We start from the raw sequence: 17,164 nt of genomic DNA, 5'->3' as shown, positions 1-17,164 counted from the left end.
TGCCAGTTCCTACCCTGCCCTCGCAGGGGCAGGCTCGGGGGTGGGGACAGGACGGGGACCCCTGAGGCCTAGGTGCTCCCGAATGCCTGAGTCACGCGGCCCGCCCGCCCTTCCTCTGCTTTTCCTCCCCACCGCCCCCGCAACGTGCTTGGCTGCCAGGGCACGGCCCGGAGAGGCCTGGCGCCCTGACGCGGAAGTGGCCTTGGCAGAACGAGGCAGGCCTGGTCCCCAGCTCTCCCAGCCAGGGAGTCCAGGATGCAACGAGCGACCAGGCCCTTTCCACACCCTCGTTTATTGCACTTGAACCCTGCCGTCCTAACTGGCTCTTCGGAACCGGCTCATGTGCCCGGGGAACACGCCCAGCGCCTGCAGGCCCCTGCCTGAGGCTGCTCTGGCTCAGAGACGCACCTGGAGGATGCGGCCACCCTGGGCCTCCCCCGGCCACTGGGCCCCGAGTCCCCAACAGCCGGCGTCCCCAGGAGGCCCTGCCGCCGGCGAGCACCCCCTTCCCCGCCCGCCTGGGCCGGATTTCTCCCCGGAGCCAAGGGCGCTCAGGCCACCGCCGGCCTCGGCTTGCCCCCGGGCGCCCCGTCCCGGGCGCGGTGGGCTTCGTTGGGGCTTCCCGCGGCCGCCGCCGCGCTGTGGGTCCGGTGGGGAGGCTCGCGCGCCGGGGACTTGGGCGGGCTGGCCGGCTTGAGCGCACTGACGGCCCGGATTTGGCCCATGCGGCGGCGGATGGAGTGGTCCAGGTTGACCGTGCAGCGCAGCAGGCACTGCGCCTCGGCCACGGTGAAGGGGAAGTCGGCGCCCAGGAAGCGCTCGAAGAGCTCGGGGTCGCCGTCCAGGTCCAGCACGTTCTGCAGCGCCTTGGTCATGGTGTGCAGCTCGCGGCTGTTGTCGCGGAACACGTCCCAGAGGCGCGCGCGGCCCTCGGGCGCGCCGCCCGCCTGCTGCCGGTCCTCCAGGCACTGCAGCACCCAGCTGAGGCGGCAGGGCCACTGGTTGGCCAGCACGACCCAGGCGACGGCCTGGCGCGGCGTGGGGCCGCCGGGCGCGGCCTGCTGCTGCTGCTGCAGCAGGCGCACGGTGATGGGCACGGTGTTGACGATGCGCCGCATGGACACCACGTTGTCCGGCACGTACTCGTACAGGCAGTCCCGCTCGTCGTGCAGGCAGAAGAGCGCCTCCTGGATGCGGCGCGCCGCCTCGGCGTCGATGCGGCCCTGCGTGCGCTCCGCCCCGGCCTGCGTCTCCACGGCCAGCAGCTGCGCGCCCTCGCCCCCGCCGCCCCCGCCGCCGCCGCCCGGGCGCCGCAGCTTGCGCGTGATCTCGCGGTAGAGCAGGTCGTCGCGGCTCTGCACCGCGTCGTGCAGGAACTGCAGCTTGGTGCGGCGGCCCATGATGGGCACCGAGAAGGGCAGCGTGACGGTGCGGTTGAGGAAGAGGTAGCCGTTGTCGGCCGTGCCCTTCATGTTGCCCGCGCTCTCGAGGCACGCGGCCAGGATGCTGGGGTCCACGACCAGGATGAAGATGAAGGGCGCGTGGCTGTCCGACAGCAGCGTGTTGATGGCATTGAGCACGCCCACCACGCGCTCCGGGTAGCACGTGTCCAGCCCGGTGACTTCGAGCACCACGCGCAGGCGGCGCCGCTGGTAGATCTCCAGGAAGCACAGGAAGTCGGTGAGCAGCTCCACCTCCTTCTTCACCTCGCACATGAAGCCCAGCTGGCTGCCGAACTTCTCGCGAGACACCAGCCGCTCGATCTTCTTGCGCTGGCTTACGAACAGGTGCTTGCCCACCGAGTACACGGCCATGAGCAGCCCCGAGCCCGACAGCGTGGTGGCCGCGCCGCCGAACACCTTGAGCACGCTGCCGCCCGCCGCGCCCTGGCCGCCCAGCGACAGGTAGAGCAGCCCCACGCCCAGGCCGAGCGCGGCCAGCAGCGCCAGCAGCGCCAGGCACACGCGGCGCCGGCAGTGCCACTCGCGCTGGCAGAGGCCCGGCGTCGTGGCCGGCTTGTTGCCCAGCACCGAGTACAGGCTGAAGGGCAGCGCGCCGTAGTGGCGCCGGATGCCCTCGCACAGCGTGGTCACCAGGCCGGCCCAGAGCTTGTCGGTGCCCGCGTACTGCCAGGCGCTGAAGCGGATGAAGAGGAACTGCACGTTCTTGCGCCGCAGGTGCAGCTCGGTGATCACGGGCTGCAGGAACACCAGGTACCACAGCAGCCGCGGGAAGCCCCAGCCGCCCACGGCCCGCGGCCGCCACCGCACGCGCTGCAGCTCCTCGGCCTCACGCTGCGCCGCCTCCTGCTGCATCAGCACTGCGGGGAGGGGGAGAGTGGGGGCGGGGCCTGAGTGGGCGTGGCCTGAGTGGCGGGGCGCTCTGCGGCGCGCGGGGGGGGGGGCGGTGAGCAGCGGGCCGGGACTTCCGGTGAGCCCTAAAAATTAGCAGGGCGCAGGTGCATAGGGTGCGGCCTGGAGGAGCTGGGGCTGGCTTTTAGCCGGAAGCGGTCCGGGGTGGGCCCTGGTGGAAGGACGAGAGCCAGAGCCGGGCAAGGGGCTAGAGGCGGGTCTGAGGTCCGGAGGGACTCTGGGGCAGTGAAGGAGAGATGCTGAGGGTGTGAAATACAAGGCCGCGGAGACCCAGCTCCTCCTCCAGGGAGCCCTCCCGGGTGCCAGGCTGAGCCGGGGGCCGGCTGCTCTGCCTAGTCTGGGACGCCAGCGCGTGCAGGACCAGGATGGACAGTGCCCCAGCAGGGCCGGGTCCCCTGGGCTCCGTGCAGGGGTGGAGGAGGCCTGCAGTGCGGATCTGGAGCCGCCCTGGGGCAGGGAATGGGAGCAGGGCGCGTCCCCAGGCTCGGCCCCCAGACCTGTCTCCTCCCAGGGCCCTTGCTGGTTCCTCTGACAACACAGGGCCAGAACCCAGGCCGGAGAGCGAGCGGCTCGCCAAGGTAACAGCCTGCACCAGGCCTGGGGACCCAAGGGAGGGGTCACGCCCAGCCCCGCTGAGCACTGAGCCCCGCGCAGCTTGAACCAGGTCAAAGCCGCCGCCTGCGGGGCCTGGCCAGGCATGGGCCCCTGTCTGCGGTGGGCATGTCCGCTGCCTTGCGGTGTCAGGGTGCAGGGGAGGGGCAGGACCAGCTGTGGTCTTCTGTAAGATTCTTTGGGGTGGACTCAGCGGGAGGGTGAGGAGGGGGTGAGACCAGGGAGGACCTGGGCAGGGGGTGTGGCTGGGGAGGGACCGGGGCTCCGCCTCTCATCCCCCACCCCCCACGCAGAGCCTCACTGGTGATCTTGTCCAGCATCATGTGCAGGCGGCAGCCGAAGGGCGCGTAGAAGCCCACGGTCACGGGCACGGGCACGTGGCACAGCGTCTTGGCCAGGCAGCTGCAGTAGACGTCATCTTCCGTCAGGATGTCTGGGGCAGGGAAACCGAGTCAGCGGGCTGGCTGGGCACCGCCCCCCTGCCCGCCCGCCCGCCAGCACCAGCATCCCTGCCTCGCTTGCGCCCACGGGCGGCGCAGGCCACAGAGGGGGCAGCGGCCGCAGGCAGCTTCCATCTCCAAGGCCACGCGTGCGTCCCTTGGGGCCCCACGGGAGGACCCGCCCCTGGAGCCGGCAGGCTGAGTCTGGGAGGTGGTCCTGGCCTTCCCTCGCCCAGGAAAGCTCCGCTGGGCTCTCTCCTCTCTCCCCCTCCACGGCCCCAAGTCCCTGCCCCCTCCCCGCGTTCCGGTCCTGGCCCCACCACCTTGCTCTGCTGCCCCCCGAGCGGCTCAGTCTCCTCTGGGAGCCGGCCGGGCCCTCCCTCAGTCGATGCCTGCGTCTCAATGGCCACTGAGGACCCGGGTTCCGCCCTGAGGGTCCCCGGGGAGCCATGCACAAGCACGCCAGGGCAGCCCTGCCCCCACCACCAAGCGCCACTTCTCGGACCCGGGCTTGAGGAGCCAGAGAGAGGACTCAGTGGTGGCTAGCACCCACATCCAGAGACCCGGGGGAGGGGGCAGGAAAGCAGCCGGGACTGGGGGCAGGGCCAGGCGGGCAGGCGAGGACTCGGGACAAGGCAGCTGAGGCGGCGGCCAGGGCGGCTCCTAGTCTGATGGCTGGGGGTGGGGCGGGGCTCTGTTGCCCTGGCTGTGAATTGGGCACCCTGGCTCCAAGGATCCAGTGACCAAGTCCCTGTCCAGCTTTGTTCCACAGTCAGACCAGGCCTGGACCGTGCTGTGTGTCCCCACCGTGGCCACCGCACGGCCCACCTGTGGCCCACGCCTCCGATCCGTCCCCGGGACAAACTCCTGGGAGCCTTGCGCCTGCACCCCCGTGATGGGATCTGCGGCCCTCGCCTCGCCCCCCCCCTCCGCCTCCCCCACTGGGCTCCTGTCACTGAGCCCCTTCTTCCCTGCACCTGCGCCCTGTCTGCCCCGCTCCCCGCTGCGCCCCCAGAGCAGAGCCTGGCCCCGGGGCAGGCGCTCGGTACCCAGTCGGAAAACCACTGCTGCAGCTGCACGCCTGGCCTGGCCCCCGCCCCACGTCCTCCACGGCTGCCGGGCCAGCAGCGGCCGAGGGCCACCCAGCCTGGGGCAGCGGCACCGGGCAGCCCTGGACCCCAGCGGGTGAGGCAGAGGCAGCCCCCAGGCCCAGGGCTGCAGGGATGTGCATCCCTCCCGGACAGGGGGCCGGAGAGCGCCGGCCAGGGAGCACGAGGCCTGGGCAGCGAGCGCGGCGGCTGCAGCGCCGGCAGAGGCGGGGGGGAGCCTGGGTGAGCACCGGAGCTGTAGGTGAAGGAGCCGCAGGCTGCCGGGGCGGGCAGCGGCCGGGCGTCCGTGGGCTCGCTGGGCTCCAGGAGGACCCCGGCTGCCGAGGGGAGGGCTGGGCCGCTGCTGGCCATGGCGGGGGCCGCGGTGGGTGCGGGGGGCTGCTGGGGGGCGGTGGCTGGTCCCACGGGGGCAGCGGTGGTCGCAGGTGGCCCCTTCTGGGCCCTGTGAACCGGGCAGTGCCGTGGGCGCGAGGGGCTGGGAGGTGGAGGCTGGGGCTGCCGCCGCTGCTGCAGGACGGGGGACTGGGGGCCCCGGCGCCGGCCACCGCTGCCGCCGCTCTGGGGGCTTTGGCAGGCCAGCCGCCAGTGTGGCTGGGGGGGTGGCCGACAGGGCCCACGGGCTCGGGAGGCCGCTGGGTCCTGGCGCCGCTGGTGGCAGCATCCTGGAAGGAAGGAAGTGGCGGTGACTGGGCCTGGGTCCCCTGGGGGCAGCGACACCGACCAGAGGGGTCTTCCCTGGAGCATTCTGGGAAATCAGAGAGACGGCGGGGGTGGGGCCAGAGAGAGGAGGGCCAGGCCCAAGGCTCCTGCATTGCGGGAAAGTGGGCGTCCCTGCCGCCCCCAGTTCCTTGGGCCCCTGAGGGTCCCCACTCAGTAGGGGAACAGGGAACCATGGGTAGTGGCACAGAGAGGGGACAGCAGGAACCGGGGAGAGACAGCCCGGCAGGAAGGTGTGGACCCCGGTAGCTGGGGACCCACGCCAGCCCTCATTGAACTGGCTGTGAGGTGAGGTGAGGGCCCCTCCCCCACTGTAGTGCACCTGCAGCTAGCGTGGGGGCCGACCCCCCCAGCCTGACTCAGGCACAGTGGGAGGGGGCGCCCTCTCCCGTCAGGCTGCTCCCCACCCTGGAGGGGGCTCCAGGCCTGGAGATGGGGAGGGGAACTCTTCCTATGCTGTGGTCAGGACCCTCCCACCCCCTCTGGCCAGGACCCTACTCTGCAGGAGCCCCCATGGGGCTGCCCCAGGCTCTCCCCAGGGCCGTCGGGACTGTGTCTGCCAGCTGCTTGGCACTGCCCCCCCAGCCCCCCTTTACCTCTCTGGCGCCCTAGCTCGGGATCCAAGAAGTAGCGCTCGGCGGTGGCTCCGGTCCCGGCGCCCTTGACGAAGTGGACGCTACAGTTGCTGTGCATGGCAGGTGGGGCCGGGGGCCTGCTCCTGGCGCGGGAGGGGGACCAGAGCTCAGGGCACCCCCTTGACCGAGGTGGGTTCCCCGGGTCATCTGGGGGGACGGAGGTGCTCCTCAAAGTGAGAGGCCGCGATGGGGAGGGATGGCGGCGGGGGGGTGCTGCTGAGCGGCCGGGGGCTCACTGGGGGCCATGGGTTTGGGTGTCCAGGAGCTCCTGGGGCTGGGACAACAGGGAGTGAGTGCTGGGTGGGCGGGTGGGCAGGGAAACAGGCGGGTGCTGCTGGGAGTGGGGGGCGGGGGAGCTGAGGAGGGGGTGACACAGCCCAGAGCCAGGTGTACCTGGGAGGTGGGGGTGGGATGGAGGGGGTACCCAGGGACCAATGAAATCAGCGCCCCCCCCCTCCTCCCGGAGGCTGGCTTCCGAAGGAACCAGACCTGCGGGGAAGATGCCACTGCCGCGGTGAGGACGGGCGGCCCGGCGGGGGGGCCCTGCCCGCCCCCTCTCCCAGCCCGGGGTCCCCAGAACGTACCTGGCGGCGGCCTCGCGGCCCCAGCGCCCTGTCCCACGGGACGCCCGCGCCGCGCTGCCCGCCCGACCGGTTCTCCCGCCTTGGCCCCGCCCTCGCGCCCACCCCCCGCCCCCCGGGCAGCCGGCCCGGCGCGCGCTGCTGTCGAGGATCCGGGGGCGAGGGCCCGGGAGAGGGCCCGCCGCGCCGCCCCGCCGCTCGGGTCTCCCGGGGGTCCTGGGCGCCCCTGCCGCGGGGCGAGGGCGGGCAGTTCCTGCACCGCCGAGCTGTGCGACCTTGGAGGTGACCTCACCCCTCTGGCCTCGGCTTCCTCATTGCTGAGTGGGCCGGGGCCGGGGCAGCCTCTGCTGGCAGGGCGAATCAGGTGGGCGTCCCCCCCGGCTCAGGGCCTGGCCCTCGGCTGACACGTGCTGGGCACGGACTGACCCAATTACAGGCACTGCTCCAAATCCTCGCGGGGTGGCAGCCCCAGCCCGCGGTGGAGGGGCTCCCCAGGCAGGCTGGCGGGAAGCCCCGCCCCCACTCGCAGGTGGTGGAGGGGCTCCCCAGGCTCCGCCTCCTGGGCAGGTACCCTGTGGATGTCTCCTTGGGGACATCTTTGGACAGGTGAGGGCCAGGGCAGGGCTGGACAAGAGGGACCTGACGATACCGTAGAAGCCCCTCTGCTCTCCGGGGGCCCATCTCCCTGCGTGCTGAGAGATGGGGTGGTCTGATGGGGCCAGAGGGGAGCCACACTGGGGGCCAGGGTCACAGGACCGGAAGGACCCCACCCAGAACGGCTCTGTACAGTCCTTTGGGGAAGGCTCTGCCCTCCCCCCACTCCCAGCACCCGGGCTGTGGCGCGTGTCCAGTGCAGGGCATGAGGTGTGTCTGTGGGTCCCCTGCCCCCAGCTCGGCACGCGCCGTTCCCTGGGAGACATCTGGGGTCCAGGGGGCACCCCCACCCACCCCACCCACGTCCCGGGGAGGCTGCCGGGTACTGACCAGGAGCCGGAGTTTGGGGAGTGGGCTGGGCAGGGGTAGGCACGTGCACTCAGCTGAGGGGGGCCGGACGGGAGCGGGATGGGGTCTAGCGGGGCAGTGTTCCGAGCAGGGGGCTTTGCCCCAGCCTCGGGTTGCGGCTCTGAGGCTGGGGCTCTTACCTGCATCGGGCACTGAGGCAGAGCGGGGAAGGCGGGGCGGAGGCCGGAGCCGCCCGGGGACAGACAGCTGGACTCTTGTCCCGGGTGAGACTCGGGGTTGCCAGGCTCAAGAAGTGCGACAGCGTGTTGGGGGTGGGTTGGGTTTGGGGCATCTGGCTCCACCCCCCCACCGTCCATCCTCAGGACCCAACCAGCCCCAGGCCCGCCCCCAGCCTGCTGCCAGGGAGCCCCGGGCCCTGCTCCCCCCGCCCCGCCCCCCACTAAGCCCAGGGCAGCCCCAGACTTGCTGGCAGGGCAGTGTTGCCTGAGAGGCTGTCAGGGCCCCCTCCTGTGCCAGGCGCACGGCGGGGGGGGGGGGACCGAGGCCAAGGGCTGAGGAGGGTGGGGGGCCCCGGGCACCACTGGGCCAGCACGGCTCCCCGCTTGCCCCCACTCCCACCGCGAGCTGGATGCCACACACAGAACCTTTATTGAGTCTGGCACAGAGGGAGACGCCCAACCCGGCCACCAGCCCTGCCCCCCCCCCGCATGACCGACGGTGGCTGCGACCACCCTGCCTCACGGACCCCCCACCTCCCTCTGATGCCCACTTCCTGAGCGCCTGGGACCCCCGCATCAGCGCCACGGCACTGGCCCGCAGCCCGGGGCCCCCGCATCAGCGCCACGGCACTGGCCCGCAGCCCGGGGCCCCCGCCTCAGCACCACGGCACTGGCCCACAGCCCGGGGCCGGGCCCCTCAGGGTTTCTGGATCATCACCTGGAACTTACCTGGAAGAAAAGGACTAGTTAGTGTGAGGCTGGGCCGTGGGGGGCGGCAGCGGGCACCCGAGCAGCCCGGAGATGCTCATCTCTGCCCTGGACCACGGCCTGGGTGGCCTGGGCCCGGCCCCGGTTTGATCAGTGGGTCAGAGGGGGTGACGCTCCCTCCGGCTGGCCTGCACCCCAGGGCTGGCTGTGTGGGTGATGAGAGGGATGGAGGCCAGGCATGTAGGCCGTGGGGAGGGGCCCAGGCCGCCGGCCTTCCCTGGCATGTGGCGCTCAGGACCTGCCCTCCTGGCCCCAGGGAGTGGCCAGCGGAACCGGAAGAGGGAAGGGCAGGTGCGGTGGGGAGGAGGCCTGCAGCCCGGCACCCCGCAGGCAGCCCGCGTTTCCCGGGCCCGGCTGCCCCGGGAGCCCCCTGGAGGCCCCGCACCGTGTCCAGCTGGGGCCCCTGGGATGCCTGGGCAGTTCTCTCCCGCTGGGTGACGAAAGCTCCCGGGGCCTCGAGTCCCACCTGTGGGACATGGGGCTGGGCTCGCCAGCTGCAGGGGCGAGGGGGACCCCTCCCCCGACTCACAGGCGGGCAGGGCTGCCACGGAGGCGGTGACCAAGCTCCTGAAGCCCAGGGTGTGCAGGCTGCCACGCAGGAGGCCACAGGGGAAGGCCAGGAACTGGGGCAGGGGACACAGACCACTGTGGGAAAGGGGGCCTGGGTTCCGGGCCCCCCACCCCAGGGCCCCTCCCCCCATACCTTGGCTGCTTCCTCCTGATACTGCAGGCCGGAGGCCATGGGCAGCAGGAGGGGAAAGCTGTTGTCCTGCAGCACGTAGGTCCCCTGGGGACAGAGGAGAGGCCGTGGCAGGGCAGCCAGGCATCAGCGCCCCGGGGGCTGAGGTCCCAAGGACCCTTCCCCTGAACCCAGGGTCACACAGGTCCAGCCTCGGAGCTGTGGACGGCACGGGGCTTGGTGGCCCCCAGGGTCTCTGGGAGAGGCCACGCGGCTGGGATTCCGGGAGCCTGGGGCAGCTGGGGACAGGCAGCGTCCCGCCCAGGCTGCTGCTGCCCGTGGGAGAGGCCCGGCCCGGCTCGGGGCTCCTCCTGAGAGGCTGAGAATAGTCCTGGGGCCCCGGGCATCCCTGTGTGGCCACGGCGGGGACTCCTGGAGCCCGCCGTCCCGGGCCGCGGTGCCCACCTGGTGATTGGTGCGCAGCCCGTCCACCTGCTTCTGGAACACGGCCACCCACAGGTCTTTGCACAGGAACTTGAGCGCATCCAGCTCCTCCCTGAGCGCCAGCGCGTCCTGGGGCAGCCTGGGTCGGGGCAGGGGCTCAGGGTGGGGGGCGCCGCAACCTTCCCCGGCCCCCGCACGCCCAGGAGTCCCCGGCTCTCACCTCTCGCCCAGGGCCTGGCCCACGCGGAAGCCCATGCCCTCCAGCACGGACAGGCTCGGCTTCTGTCCCTAGAGGGGCAGGGGAGAGAAGCTCAGGGCCCCCAGGGTGCCATCCAGGGGAGGGGACGCCGGTGGGGCCTGAGTCAGTGCCACGCCCCCTCCCACCCCTGCAGAACTGGTGGGCTCCCCAGGGACTGGGGGAGGGGCGGCTTCCCTGGTAACAGCTGTCAGGTACCATGGCCACCTGAGTCCACACGCCCTCCTCTGAGGTGGGCTCACGCGGGGACGGCACTGGCCGGGCTGGGCCGCTGGGGGTCTCAGGGGAGGGGGGCGTCACTGGTGGGGAGCAGCCGTGGCCGAGCGGTGTGGGGAAGGCGGGAGGAGGCAGGGCCCAGGCACACAGCTGCGCGGGGTCTCTCTAGCTGGTGACCTGGAGGCAGGAGGGGTGCAGGGCAGCCCGGGGCGTGGGAACCACATTCTCAGAGGAACCGGGGTGCAAGGGGTAGGGGACAGCGGAGAAGGCACAGAGCCCTGGAGGAGGCGGCTCTGGCCCCAGCTCCTGCCGGCCCTGTCCCCAGGACCCGGCTGCTCCAGCAGCTGCCATCCCAGCAGTGATGGGAGGTCTCCGTGGAGACCCCGCCCCGACAGGATGCCCTGGTCTGCTCCTGTGGGGGCCCAGCGGCCCAGGCTTCCCGCTTTGCACTCAGCCCCTCCCCACTCAGGGACGTGGGTTGTGGAGCCCAGCCCTGCCCACTCAGGGACCCGGCTCTGTGAGGCTGGGGCCCCGGGCCTGGCCCACGAAGCTGCTTCCGGGACAGGTGCCAGGCGCCAGGCGCAGGCCCCTGGGTGGAGCCAGGGCCGAGCGCCAGGCACACCATGGACCCTCTTGTTTGAGCTGAGCAACCCCACGGGTGGGCTCAGAGAACCTGCCAGAGGCCCCCACAGTCCCGGGGCTGTCGGGGAGCCACACGTGGCCACAGCACGGCTGTCAGGGCTCGGTGCGGGACTGGGGTGGCCGCAGCCTCCTATGGGACGTCACTGCTCGCCGACTGCCTCCGCACAGCAGGGCTCAGGGAAGGCTCTGGTGACAAATGACGCGCAGGGAGGTCCCTGCACAGGCGTCCCCCTCACAGCCGCACACAGAGCCCCCGGGGAGCAGTGGCTGCTGTGCCTCAGTTTCTCTCCTGGGGTCCCGATGAGGAGCGGAGGGGTTGGTGAATTAAGCCAAGTGCCAGGCGGGCTTGGAGCTGGCCCCGCCCTGGTCCTTGGTGGCCCCTGGCTCATGGTGGGGGGGAGGCCCCTGCCGGTGGGAGACCCACAAAGGAAGGGCTCCGTCATGTGCCCCGCGGCAGCCGCCACTCCTGAGCGGCCTCCAGGATTGCCCCCACAGGCGGCGTCGGTGCGCACCGACCCTGCCACTCTGTCCGGCTCCCGAGGACCCCTTCATGCGGCCCACAGCTGTTTCCCAGGTGGCCCTGGAGCTCGACTGCCGCGCCCAGACGGTGCCCACCCACAGCCTGGCGGGGCTGGGAGCCCGGGGTCCAAAGGACAGGGCAGGGCAGGGAGGGGGTTCCCGGCCGAGGGTGTGGTGAAGGCAGGGGCCGGCCTACGACGCAGCTTAGGCCTGACTCGGGAGTTCACCAGGGGCAGCCAGTCCTCAGGCCATTGCCACGTGTGCTGGGTGCTGGCCACGTGGTGCCCTGCCGGGCTGCTTGCTCATGGGCAGCACACGAGAACTGGCAGTGCAGCGTGTCCCCCTCCCCGGGTGGGGAGCAGGCTGGGCAGCCCCTCCAGGCCGGGTGGCGCCCAGGGGCTGAGCAGGGCCTGACAGGAGGCCGGGAGGGCTTTTCCTCTGGGAACGTGACGGTGCCGGCTTTGAGTCCTGGCTGCACCGCTTCCCGGGTGTGCGCCCTGTGCCCCGGCTGCCTCACTGTCCCTGCTCACTGCACTGGTGTGCCTGGCACCGGCTGCAGCTCGGCACCTGGGCTGCAAAGACCGGGGTGGGAGGGAGGGAAGGGAAGTGGGGAGCGGGCCCCACCCCGGCCCCGCAGAGCTCTGGGAACTGGGGTTCAGACAGAGGGGCAAGGCAGGGCCGCCCCCGCTCTGGGTCTGGCGCGCGCTGCACCTGCCGCTGGGCAGCTGGGATGGCGGTGTGAGATGGGGGGCGGGCAGGACACAGCGCCAGGGGCTGAGGGAGATTCTGGTGTCTGGGGTTTTGCTGGGGTGGGGGTGGGGGGTCAGGGTGGGCCTCTGTCCAGGGCAGGGGCAGGGGCAGGGAGACAACAGCTCCAGTACACCTGCTGTGTCATTTCCCTCTCCAGTCTCCTCCCGGGGCTGGTCGCTGGCTGTGGCCACTAGAGCCGGTACAAGCCGGTTTTGTGGATCTGTCAGAGTCAGGAGGGGGCTGGGGTCCAGAGGCTTGATCGACGGGAATGGGCTGTGTCTGGTTAGGGGACAGCGCTGGATTCGCTCACCCTGGCCAACTGTGTTCCCAGCCTGCCTCGCCAGGAGGCAGCCACGATGGCCCCGTAAGTGGGTTCCTTCACCGATGGGAGACCTGCCCCGAGTCCCTGGCTCCTGGCTCTGACCCAGTCCTTGCAGGCACCTGGGCAGTGAGCCAGTCTGCTTTTACAACCCAAACCAGTGCCGTATCCACAAGCCAGGCCTGCACTTGGCTCAGAGGAGCACACGCTGGACCAAGGAGAAAGGGTGGAGAGAGGAAGTGGGGCCGGAACAGGAGAGACCAAGCACGGAGCAGCCGGGGGGCCCAGCCAGGCCCTGAGAGTAGGGGGAGTGCTGAAAACGGCACTGGGATCTCGCCGCCGCTCAAGCCACGTCCATTAGACCGGGTATGGGTCCAGCATCAGAATCCCCCCGGGCACGGCCTCCTGCAGCCCTGCGGTGAGCCAGGCTGAGTAACCCACCCGCTGGACCACAGGAAGCCATCAAATCTTTCCAGACAGCGTGGGGGCCCAGCCGGCAAATGCAGCCAGAGTTCACGGAGGCCCGGCCCCGTCCCTGACCCTGCGACCCGAGGGGGAGGAGGGAGGAGCTCTGCCCATCAAAGCCGGGGCCCCTTGATCTGAGCGTCACGCCCAGCTGCGGAACGAGCAGTGTGCGGCCCCAGCACCTGCACGGCTTCAGCAAGTCCCTAGCGAGGCCACACTGTGTGCCAGGCCTGGTGCTGGCCCCCGTGGGGCACAGGCCGGCCCGGGAGACAGGCGTCCATCAAAGGGCTGCACACGGGCACAGTTCAGATCCGTACGGAGTGTGATGACGGCTGTGAGGGTGGATGGGGTGGGGGGACCCAGACTCCACGGTGGGGAAGGGACTTGGAGCCAAGAAGGCCTGGGGGCAAACGGGAGGTGAGGGGGAGGCAGGTGTTCGGAAGCTATTAAGGACGGGGAGCAGAGGCACACGTCGCCCTCCCCAAGCCCGGGGCCATGCACACACTCCTGAGCCCACCAGGAGGGACTGGAGTTCCGAGCGGGTCACCGCGGGCTCCCCGGGGCCTGGCACCCTGCAGGTCTGTCTTGCTCCCGGTGAGGACCCCGGGGGGGGGGGGCAGGGCGCCCGAGTGTGGAGGGCTGTGGACTGGGTGCTGCAGCAATGACCACTTCTGACTCGCTTATTCCTCCCAAGGACCACCTCCGCGCGCTGAGCCCACTTTCCTCCCTTCTAGAAGGTTCTCTCCCCTCATCCATGGGACCCCTTTCCTCCTGGCAAATGGCAAAGGCTTTCTGCATCCCCCTCCCCGACCCCTCTGGCCAGCTGGTCGCGAGTGTGTCCTGAGTCCACACAGGACAGGATGCTTGTCTGAGCGTCCAGCAGGCGCTCAGGTATGGCTGTGAGGTCCGGGTGACAAAGGGGGAGACCGAGGCAGAGGGGTTACGTCACGGTCCCACGCCCAGCACGAGCGGTGGTGGTCACTGCCCACGGCCTCCACGCCCTCCACTCCGGCCGCAAGCCGCCGAGTCCCGCCTCGCACACCCGGAAGCCAGAGCAGGGCCGGCGCTCGGACCCCGGCGGCGGCCGCGCCCCCTCCCCCCAGCTCCCGGCGCTCACCCCCGGGGTGGGGTCGGAGTCGGGGTCGTGATCCCACAGCTCCGCCACCATCTCCGTGTGCAGAAACTCGAACAGCACGGAATCCGCCATGCGCCAAACGCCCGCCCAGCGCTTCCTACTCCCATTGGCCAGGCTGGGCAGGCCCCGCCTCCCGCCTCGGCGCGACCCCGCCTACCTCCGCTTCCATTGGCCTTTTGGACTAGCCCCGCCTTCCCGCCCCGGGCTCACGCGCGCACAGCGTGAGCCTGGGCGACGGCGGGGAGGGCCGACTCCGTTCATTGGCCACACGCGACAACGTCTTCCGCCCTTACCTCAGTTTGTTCCCTACTTCCGGGTCCTCGAGCATTCCCATTGGCAGAATCAGTATTTACACGTGACACGCTTTTTTTTTAAACTCCTATTTGCCCGCTACAGACTGCTTGCTGCACAACCCGGAAGCGCCAGCGCAGGCGCTTACCTATTGGGCGAACCTCTGATCACGTGACTCTCGCGCACTCCAGGCTTCAAAGCTCGTCGCGGACAACTTGCTTCCTGGTTTGTAGCCGGGCAGCACCACGTGACTTGGCTGCCAAGGCCCGCCCAACCCGCGTCCTATTGGCTGAGCCCGCAGCCCTTTCCCTGCCGGGGCGGGGCCGCCGCGCTTCGGCCAGGGAGCGGATTCCGCGGCCTCGGAGCTCCGGGGGTCTGGTAGGTCCTCCGGCGACGCGCTGCCCCTGGCCACCGCGAACGCAGCCTCCCTAGGGTCCCGCCGGGCTGAGGCCTGAGCTTCCGGGTCTGGGTGTGGCCTCCGCTCGGGCGCAAACGGCTCCCTGGGGCCGGGTCTCGGTTCCCCCCGCTGCACGCTGAGGGCCGGGGTCCGCGTCAGCACGCAGGGGGCTGGAGTGGGCGCGGGGCGGGGGGCCCGGACCCGCGCCTCACGCCGCGCCTCGGTTGCTCTTGTCCCCCAGCTCCGCGGCATGGCGTCGCAGGGTCGTCGGCGGAGGCAGCCGCGGAGGCCGCAGACTGTGGTGCCGGGGGAGGCGGCCGAGACGGACTCGGAGCTCTCGGCGTCCTCGTCCGAGGAGGAGGAGCTGTACCTGGGGCCCGCGGGCCCGACGCGCGGCCGCCCCACGGGGCTGCGGGTGGCGGGCGAGGCCGCGGAGACCGACTCGGAGCCGGAGCCGGAGCCCACGGCCGCGCCCCGGGACCTGCCTCCGCTCGTGGTGCAGCGCGGAGCGGCGGGCGAGGCGTGGGGCGCGGAGGAGGCCCCGGCGGCCGCCCCGGCGCGCTCGCTGCTGCAGCTCCGGCTGGCGGAGAGCCAGGCCCGGCTGGACCACGACGTGGCGGCCGCCGTGAGCGGCGTGTACCGCCGCGCGGGCCGCGATGTGGCCGCGCTGGCCAGCAGGCTGGCGGCCGCGCAGGCGGCGGGGCTGGCGGCGGCCCACAGCGTGCGCCTGGCGCGAGGGGACCTGTGCGCGCTGGCCGAGCGCCTGGACATCGTGGCCAGCTGCTGCCTGCTGCCGGACATCCGCGGCGTCCCGGGGGCTGAGCCCGAGCAAAATCCGGGGCCGCGGGCCTAGCCACGGCCCTTCTCCCCCACCGGACTCTGCCACCTGGGGGTGGGCCTTCCCCCGCCTGTCCCCTGTCGCCTCCACCCCCGCCTTCCTGTTGCCCTCGTGGCTGACCCGCCCGCTGGGGAAGAGCCGTGTGTTGGGTTCTGGCCGGGCTTATGTCCTTCCCGCCGGGGGCCTGGGGCCTGGCCGGGGTGACCCCCCCTTCTCAGCTGCACCTAGGGGGCCAGCCCCAACTCCTGAATTTCACCCCCTAGGCTTGGTGGGGCTTCCATCTCCAGGCGCTGGTCTTGCTTGGCCACCTCGTGGCTCCTCCCCCTTGGGTTTAGCCCCACCCCCTCAGCCTGACGCTGTACCTGAGGGTGGGTTTTGCTTCCTCTGGGGTTTCCCATCCTACCGACACCCCCCCCCCCCGGGCACCCCCCACGCCTTCCCTCCTCGGGCCCCCAATGAAGCCTCCCCACTCCAGACCTAGTGCTTGGGGCCGGTGCAGCCCGGTGCTCTGGGTGGGAGGTGGCACCGCTTTGGAGATAACCGCGGGCCTGGTGCTCACTGGTTCCCAGACCTCAGAGGTGCCGGGTCTGATTCTGCCAGGGGCTGCTGCTGCCGCTTCTCACCCGCTCCCTCCCCTGGGTCCTGGGCACCCTCCAAGTCTGGAGCCCGAGATCTAGGGAGAAGGGGGGGGGGTGTCGTGGGCTGGTGATGCGGCGTCCCGAGACCCCCGGGCCTGCCTTCTCAGCAGTGGGCTGCAGCTGGGCGGGCAGGGCTCTGCTGTTGTGCACGGGTTGTTTTCCGTTCATTCACTTGCGTTTGGAGATGGGCACTAGGTGGGGGGAGCCCCCAGCCCTGCCGCCCTCACGGCCCAGCGGGGGGGAGGGGGCAGATGTGAATAAACCTGAACCTTGCTGGTGCCGGAGCTTAGGTGTGCTGCTTCTGGCGCTGTGGTTAGAGCCACGAAGACGTGCAGGCGCCTGGTGAAGGGAACTTAGCGTGGGGAGGGGGTGTCCGGGGCTTCCCTGGGCCGTCCAGAGACGTCGGAACGCACAGGTGAGATGGGGGCGACACGAGTTTCAGGCAGGAAGCAGTGTGTGCAGAGGTCCTGGGGAAGTAGCCGGAGGGGGAGTGGGGAGAGCAGTGGGGGAGCGGGGGCCCCAGGGGCCAGGCGGAGGCTCTAGGTCTTCCCTGAGTAGCCAGCAGAGCTGCGTCCTGTGTGCCTCTGATGAAGCCTGGTGCTTCTGCCGCCCTGGGCAGCGCCGGTTCAAAGACGGACTGCGTCCCCGCCAGCGTCCAGCCAAGCTCGGGAGCGGGCGCGGCCTCAGCCCGCAGCTGCCTGACAACGGTGTCGGCCAGCACAGAGATGCGGGGGTTCGCGGTGGCCAGGCTGGCGGGAAGGAAATGGGCCCTCGCGTGGCCCTCACTCCCTGAAGAGCTACATGGTGTCGGGGGCCTCTGGGCCGTTTCCCCGGAGCCTCGGAACAGCAGGCCTGGCTCTGCCCGCGTGGGGCTCGGAAGCCCCAGGCAGAGAGGAGCTGGGAGCGAGGTCGGCGGGAGCGAGGTCGGCGGGAGCGGGAACCGCGCGTGGCAGCTCCGTAGCTCAAGTTCCCGGTGGGAGCCGGCAAGCACCCACGGGGAAGAGATGGCGGGCGAGTGTGGGCTGCCGGTCCCCGCGCCCGGGTCGGGCCGTGGGGGGACGGAGGCGTGAGCCAGTGCCGTGAGGGTGGGGGCCGACAAGCCGCGGAGGCACGGGGTCCAGGGTTCACACGCCGGGAGTCCCAGCATCTCTCACCTGCAA

At 71.2% G+C, this 17,164-nt stretch overlaps 3 protein-coding genes across 12 annotated transcripts; 1 reads left to right on the top strand and 2 right to left on the bottom strand.

The window, feature by feature from the left end:
* Nucleotides 1-409: 409 nt before the first annotated feature.
* Nucleotides 410-8,938, bottom strand: NKPD1 (NTPase KAP family P-loop domain containing 1). 10 transcript variants are annotated; one of them, XM_070062116.1, is made up of 6 exons: nucleotides 8,377-8,938; nucleotides 7,609-7,713; nucleotides 5,847-5,968; nucleotides 4,764-5,195; nucleotides 3,286-3,417; nucleotides 410-2,320 (listed from the first exon to the last, which is right to left on the bottom strand). In XM_070062116.1, the coding sequence occupies exons 3-6, from the start codon at nucleotides 5,941-5,943 to the stop codon at nucleotides 552-554; spliced, it is 2,430 nt and encodes an 809-aa protein (XP_069918217.1). In that variant the 5' UTR covers nucleotides 5,944-5,968; nucleotides 7,609-7,713; nucleotides 8,377-8,938; the 3' UTR covers nucleotides 410-551. The 10 variants fall into 10 exon arrangements, with proteins under 10 accessions (XP_069918217.1, XP_051684421.2, XP_051684418.2 ...); XM_051828461.2 differs by lacking the exon at nucleotides 7,609-7,713; XM_051828458.2 differs by lacking the exon at nucleotides 8,377-8,938 and having other exon boundaries at nucleotides 7,609-7,919.
* On the bottom strand, nucleotides 8,059-13,974 carry TRAPPC6A (trafficking protein particle complex subunit 6A). The gene is made up of 6 exons (XM_051828469.2): nucleotides 13,823-13,974; nucleotides 9,759-9,826; nucleotides 9,560-9,677; nucleotides 9,119-9,202; nucleotides 8,945-9,038; nucleotides 8,059-8,376 (listed from the first exon to the last, which is right to left on the bottom strand). Exons 1-6 carry the CDS (start codon nucleotides 13,910-13,912, stop codon nucleotides 8,345-8,347), a joined length of 486 nt encoding a protein of 161 aa, XP_051684429.1. The 5' UTR covers nucleotides 13,913-13,974; the 3' UTR covers nucleotides 8,059-8,344.
* Nucleotides 13,975-14,305: 331 nt separating this feature from the next.
* On the top strand, nucleotides 14,306-16,288 carry BLOC1S3 (biogenesis of lysosomal organelles complex 1 subunit 3). Its single transcript, XM_017339749.3, has 2 exons — nucleotides 14,306-14,509; nucleotides 14,770-16,288. Exon 2 carries the CDS (start codon nucleotides 14,779-14,781, stop codon nucleotides 15,379-15,381), a length of 603 nt encoding a protein of 200 aa, XP_017195238.2. The 5' UTR covers nucleotides 14,306-14,509; nucleotides 14,770-14,778; the 3' UTR covers nucleotides 15,382-16,288.
* Nucleotides 16,289-17,164: the final 876 nt, after the last annotated feature.

The sequence above is a fragment of the Oryctolagus cuniculus genome, chromosome 18 (assembly GCF_964237555.1).
Source record: "Oryctolagus cuniculus chromosome 18, mOryCun1.1, whole genome shotgun sequence".
Classification (NCBI taxonomy): Eukaryota; Metazoa; Chordata; class Mammalia; order Lagomorpha; family Leporidae; genus Oryctolagus; species Oryctolagus cuniculus.
Note: the sequence above shows the minus strand (reverse complement) of the source record. Positions and strands in the feature narration are given on the sequence as shown.

What these genes read in the sequence shown, in the direction of transcription:
- NKPD1 (XM_051828458.2), bottom strand. Translation starts at nt 7,760, where the DNA reads ATGCCCCAAACCCAACCCACCCCCAACACGCTGTCGCACTTCTTGAGC. An exon ending in CGAGCTAGGGCGCCAGAGAG is followed by an intron (nt 5,196 to 5,846) that starts GTAAAGGGGGGC and finishes CCTTCCTTCCAG; the next exon opens with GATGCTGCCACCAGCGGCGC. An exon ending in CTCCTTCACCTACAGCTCCG is followed by an intron (nt 3,418 to 4,763) that starts GTGCTCACCCAG and finishes TCCCTGCCCCAG; the next exon opens with ACATCCTGACGGAAGATGAC.
- TRAPPC6A (XM_051828469.2), bottom strand. Translation starts at nt 13,912, where the DNA reads ATGGCGGATTCCGTGCTGTTCGAGTTTCTGCACACGGAGATGGTGGCG. An exon ending in ACTCCGACCCCACCCCGGGG is followed by an intron (nt 9,827 to 13,822) that starts GTGAGCGCCGGG and finishes CTGCCCCTCTAG; the next exon opens with GGACAGAAGCCGAGCCTGTC. An exon ending in ATCAGGAGGAAGCAGCCAAG is followed by an intron (nt 9,039 to 9,118) that starts GTATGGGGGGAG and finishes CCCCTGCCCCAG; the next exon opens with TTCCTGGCCTTCCCCTGTGG.
- BLOC1S3 (XM_017339749.3), top strand. Translation starts at nt 14,779, where the DNA reads ATGGCGTCGCAGGGTCGTCGGCGGAGGCAGCCGCGGAGGCCGCAGACT.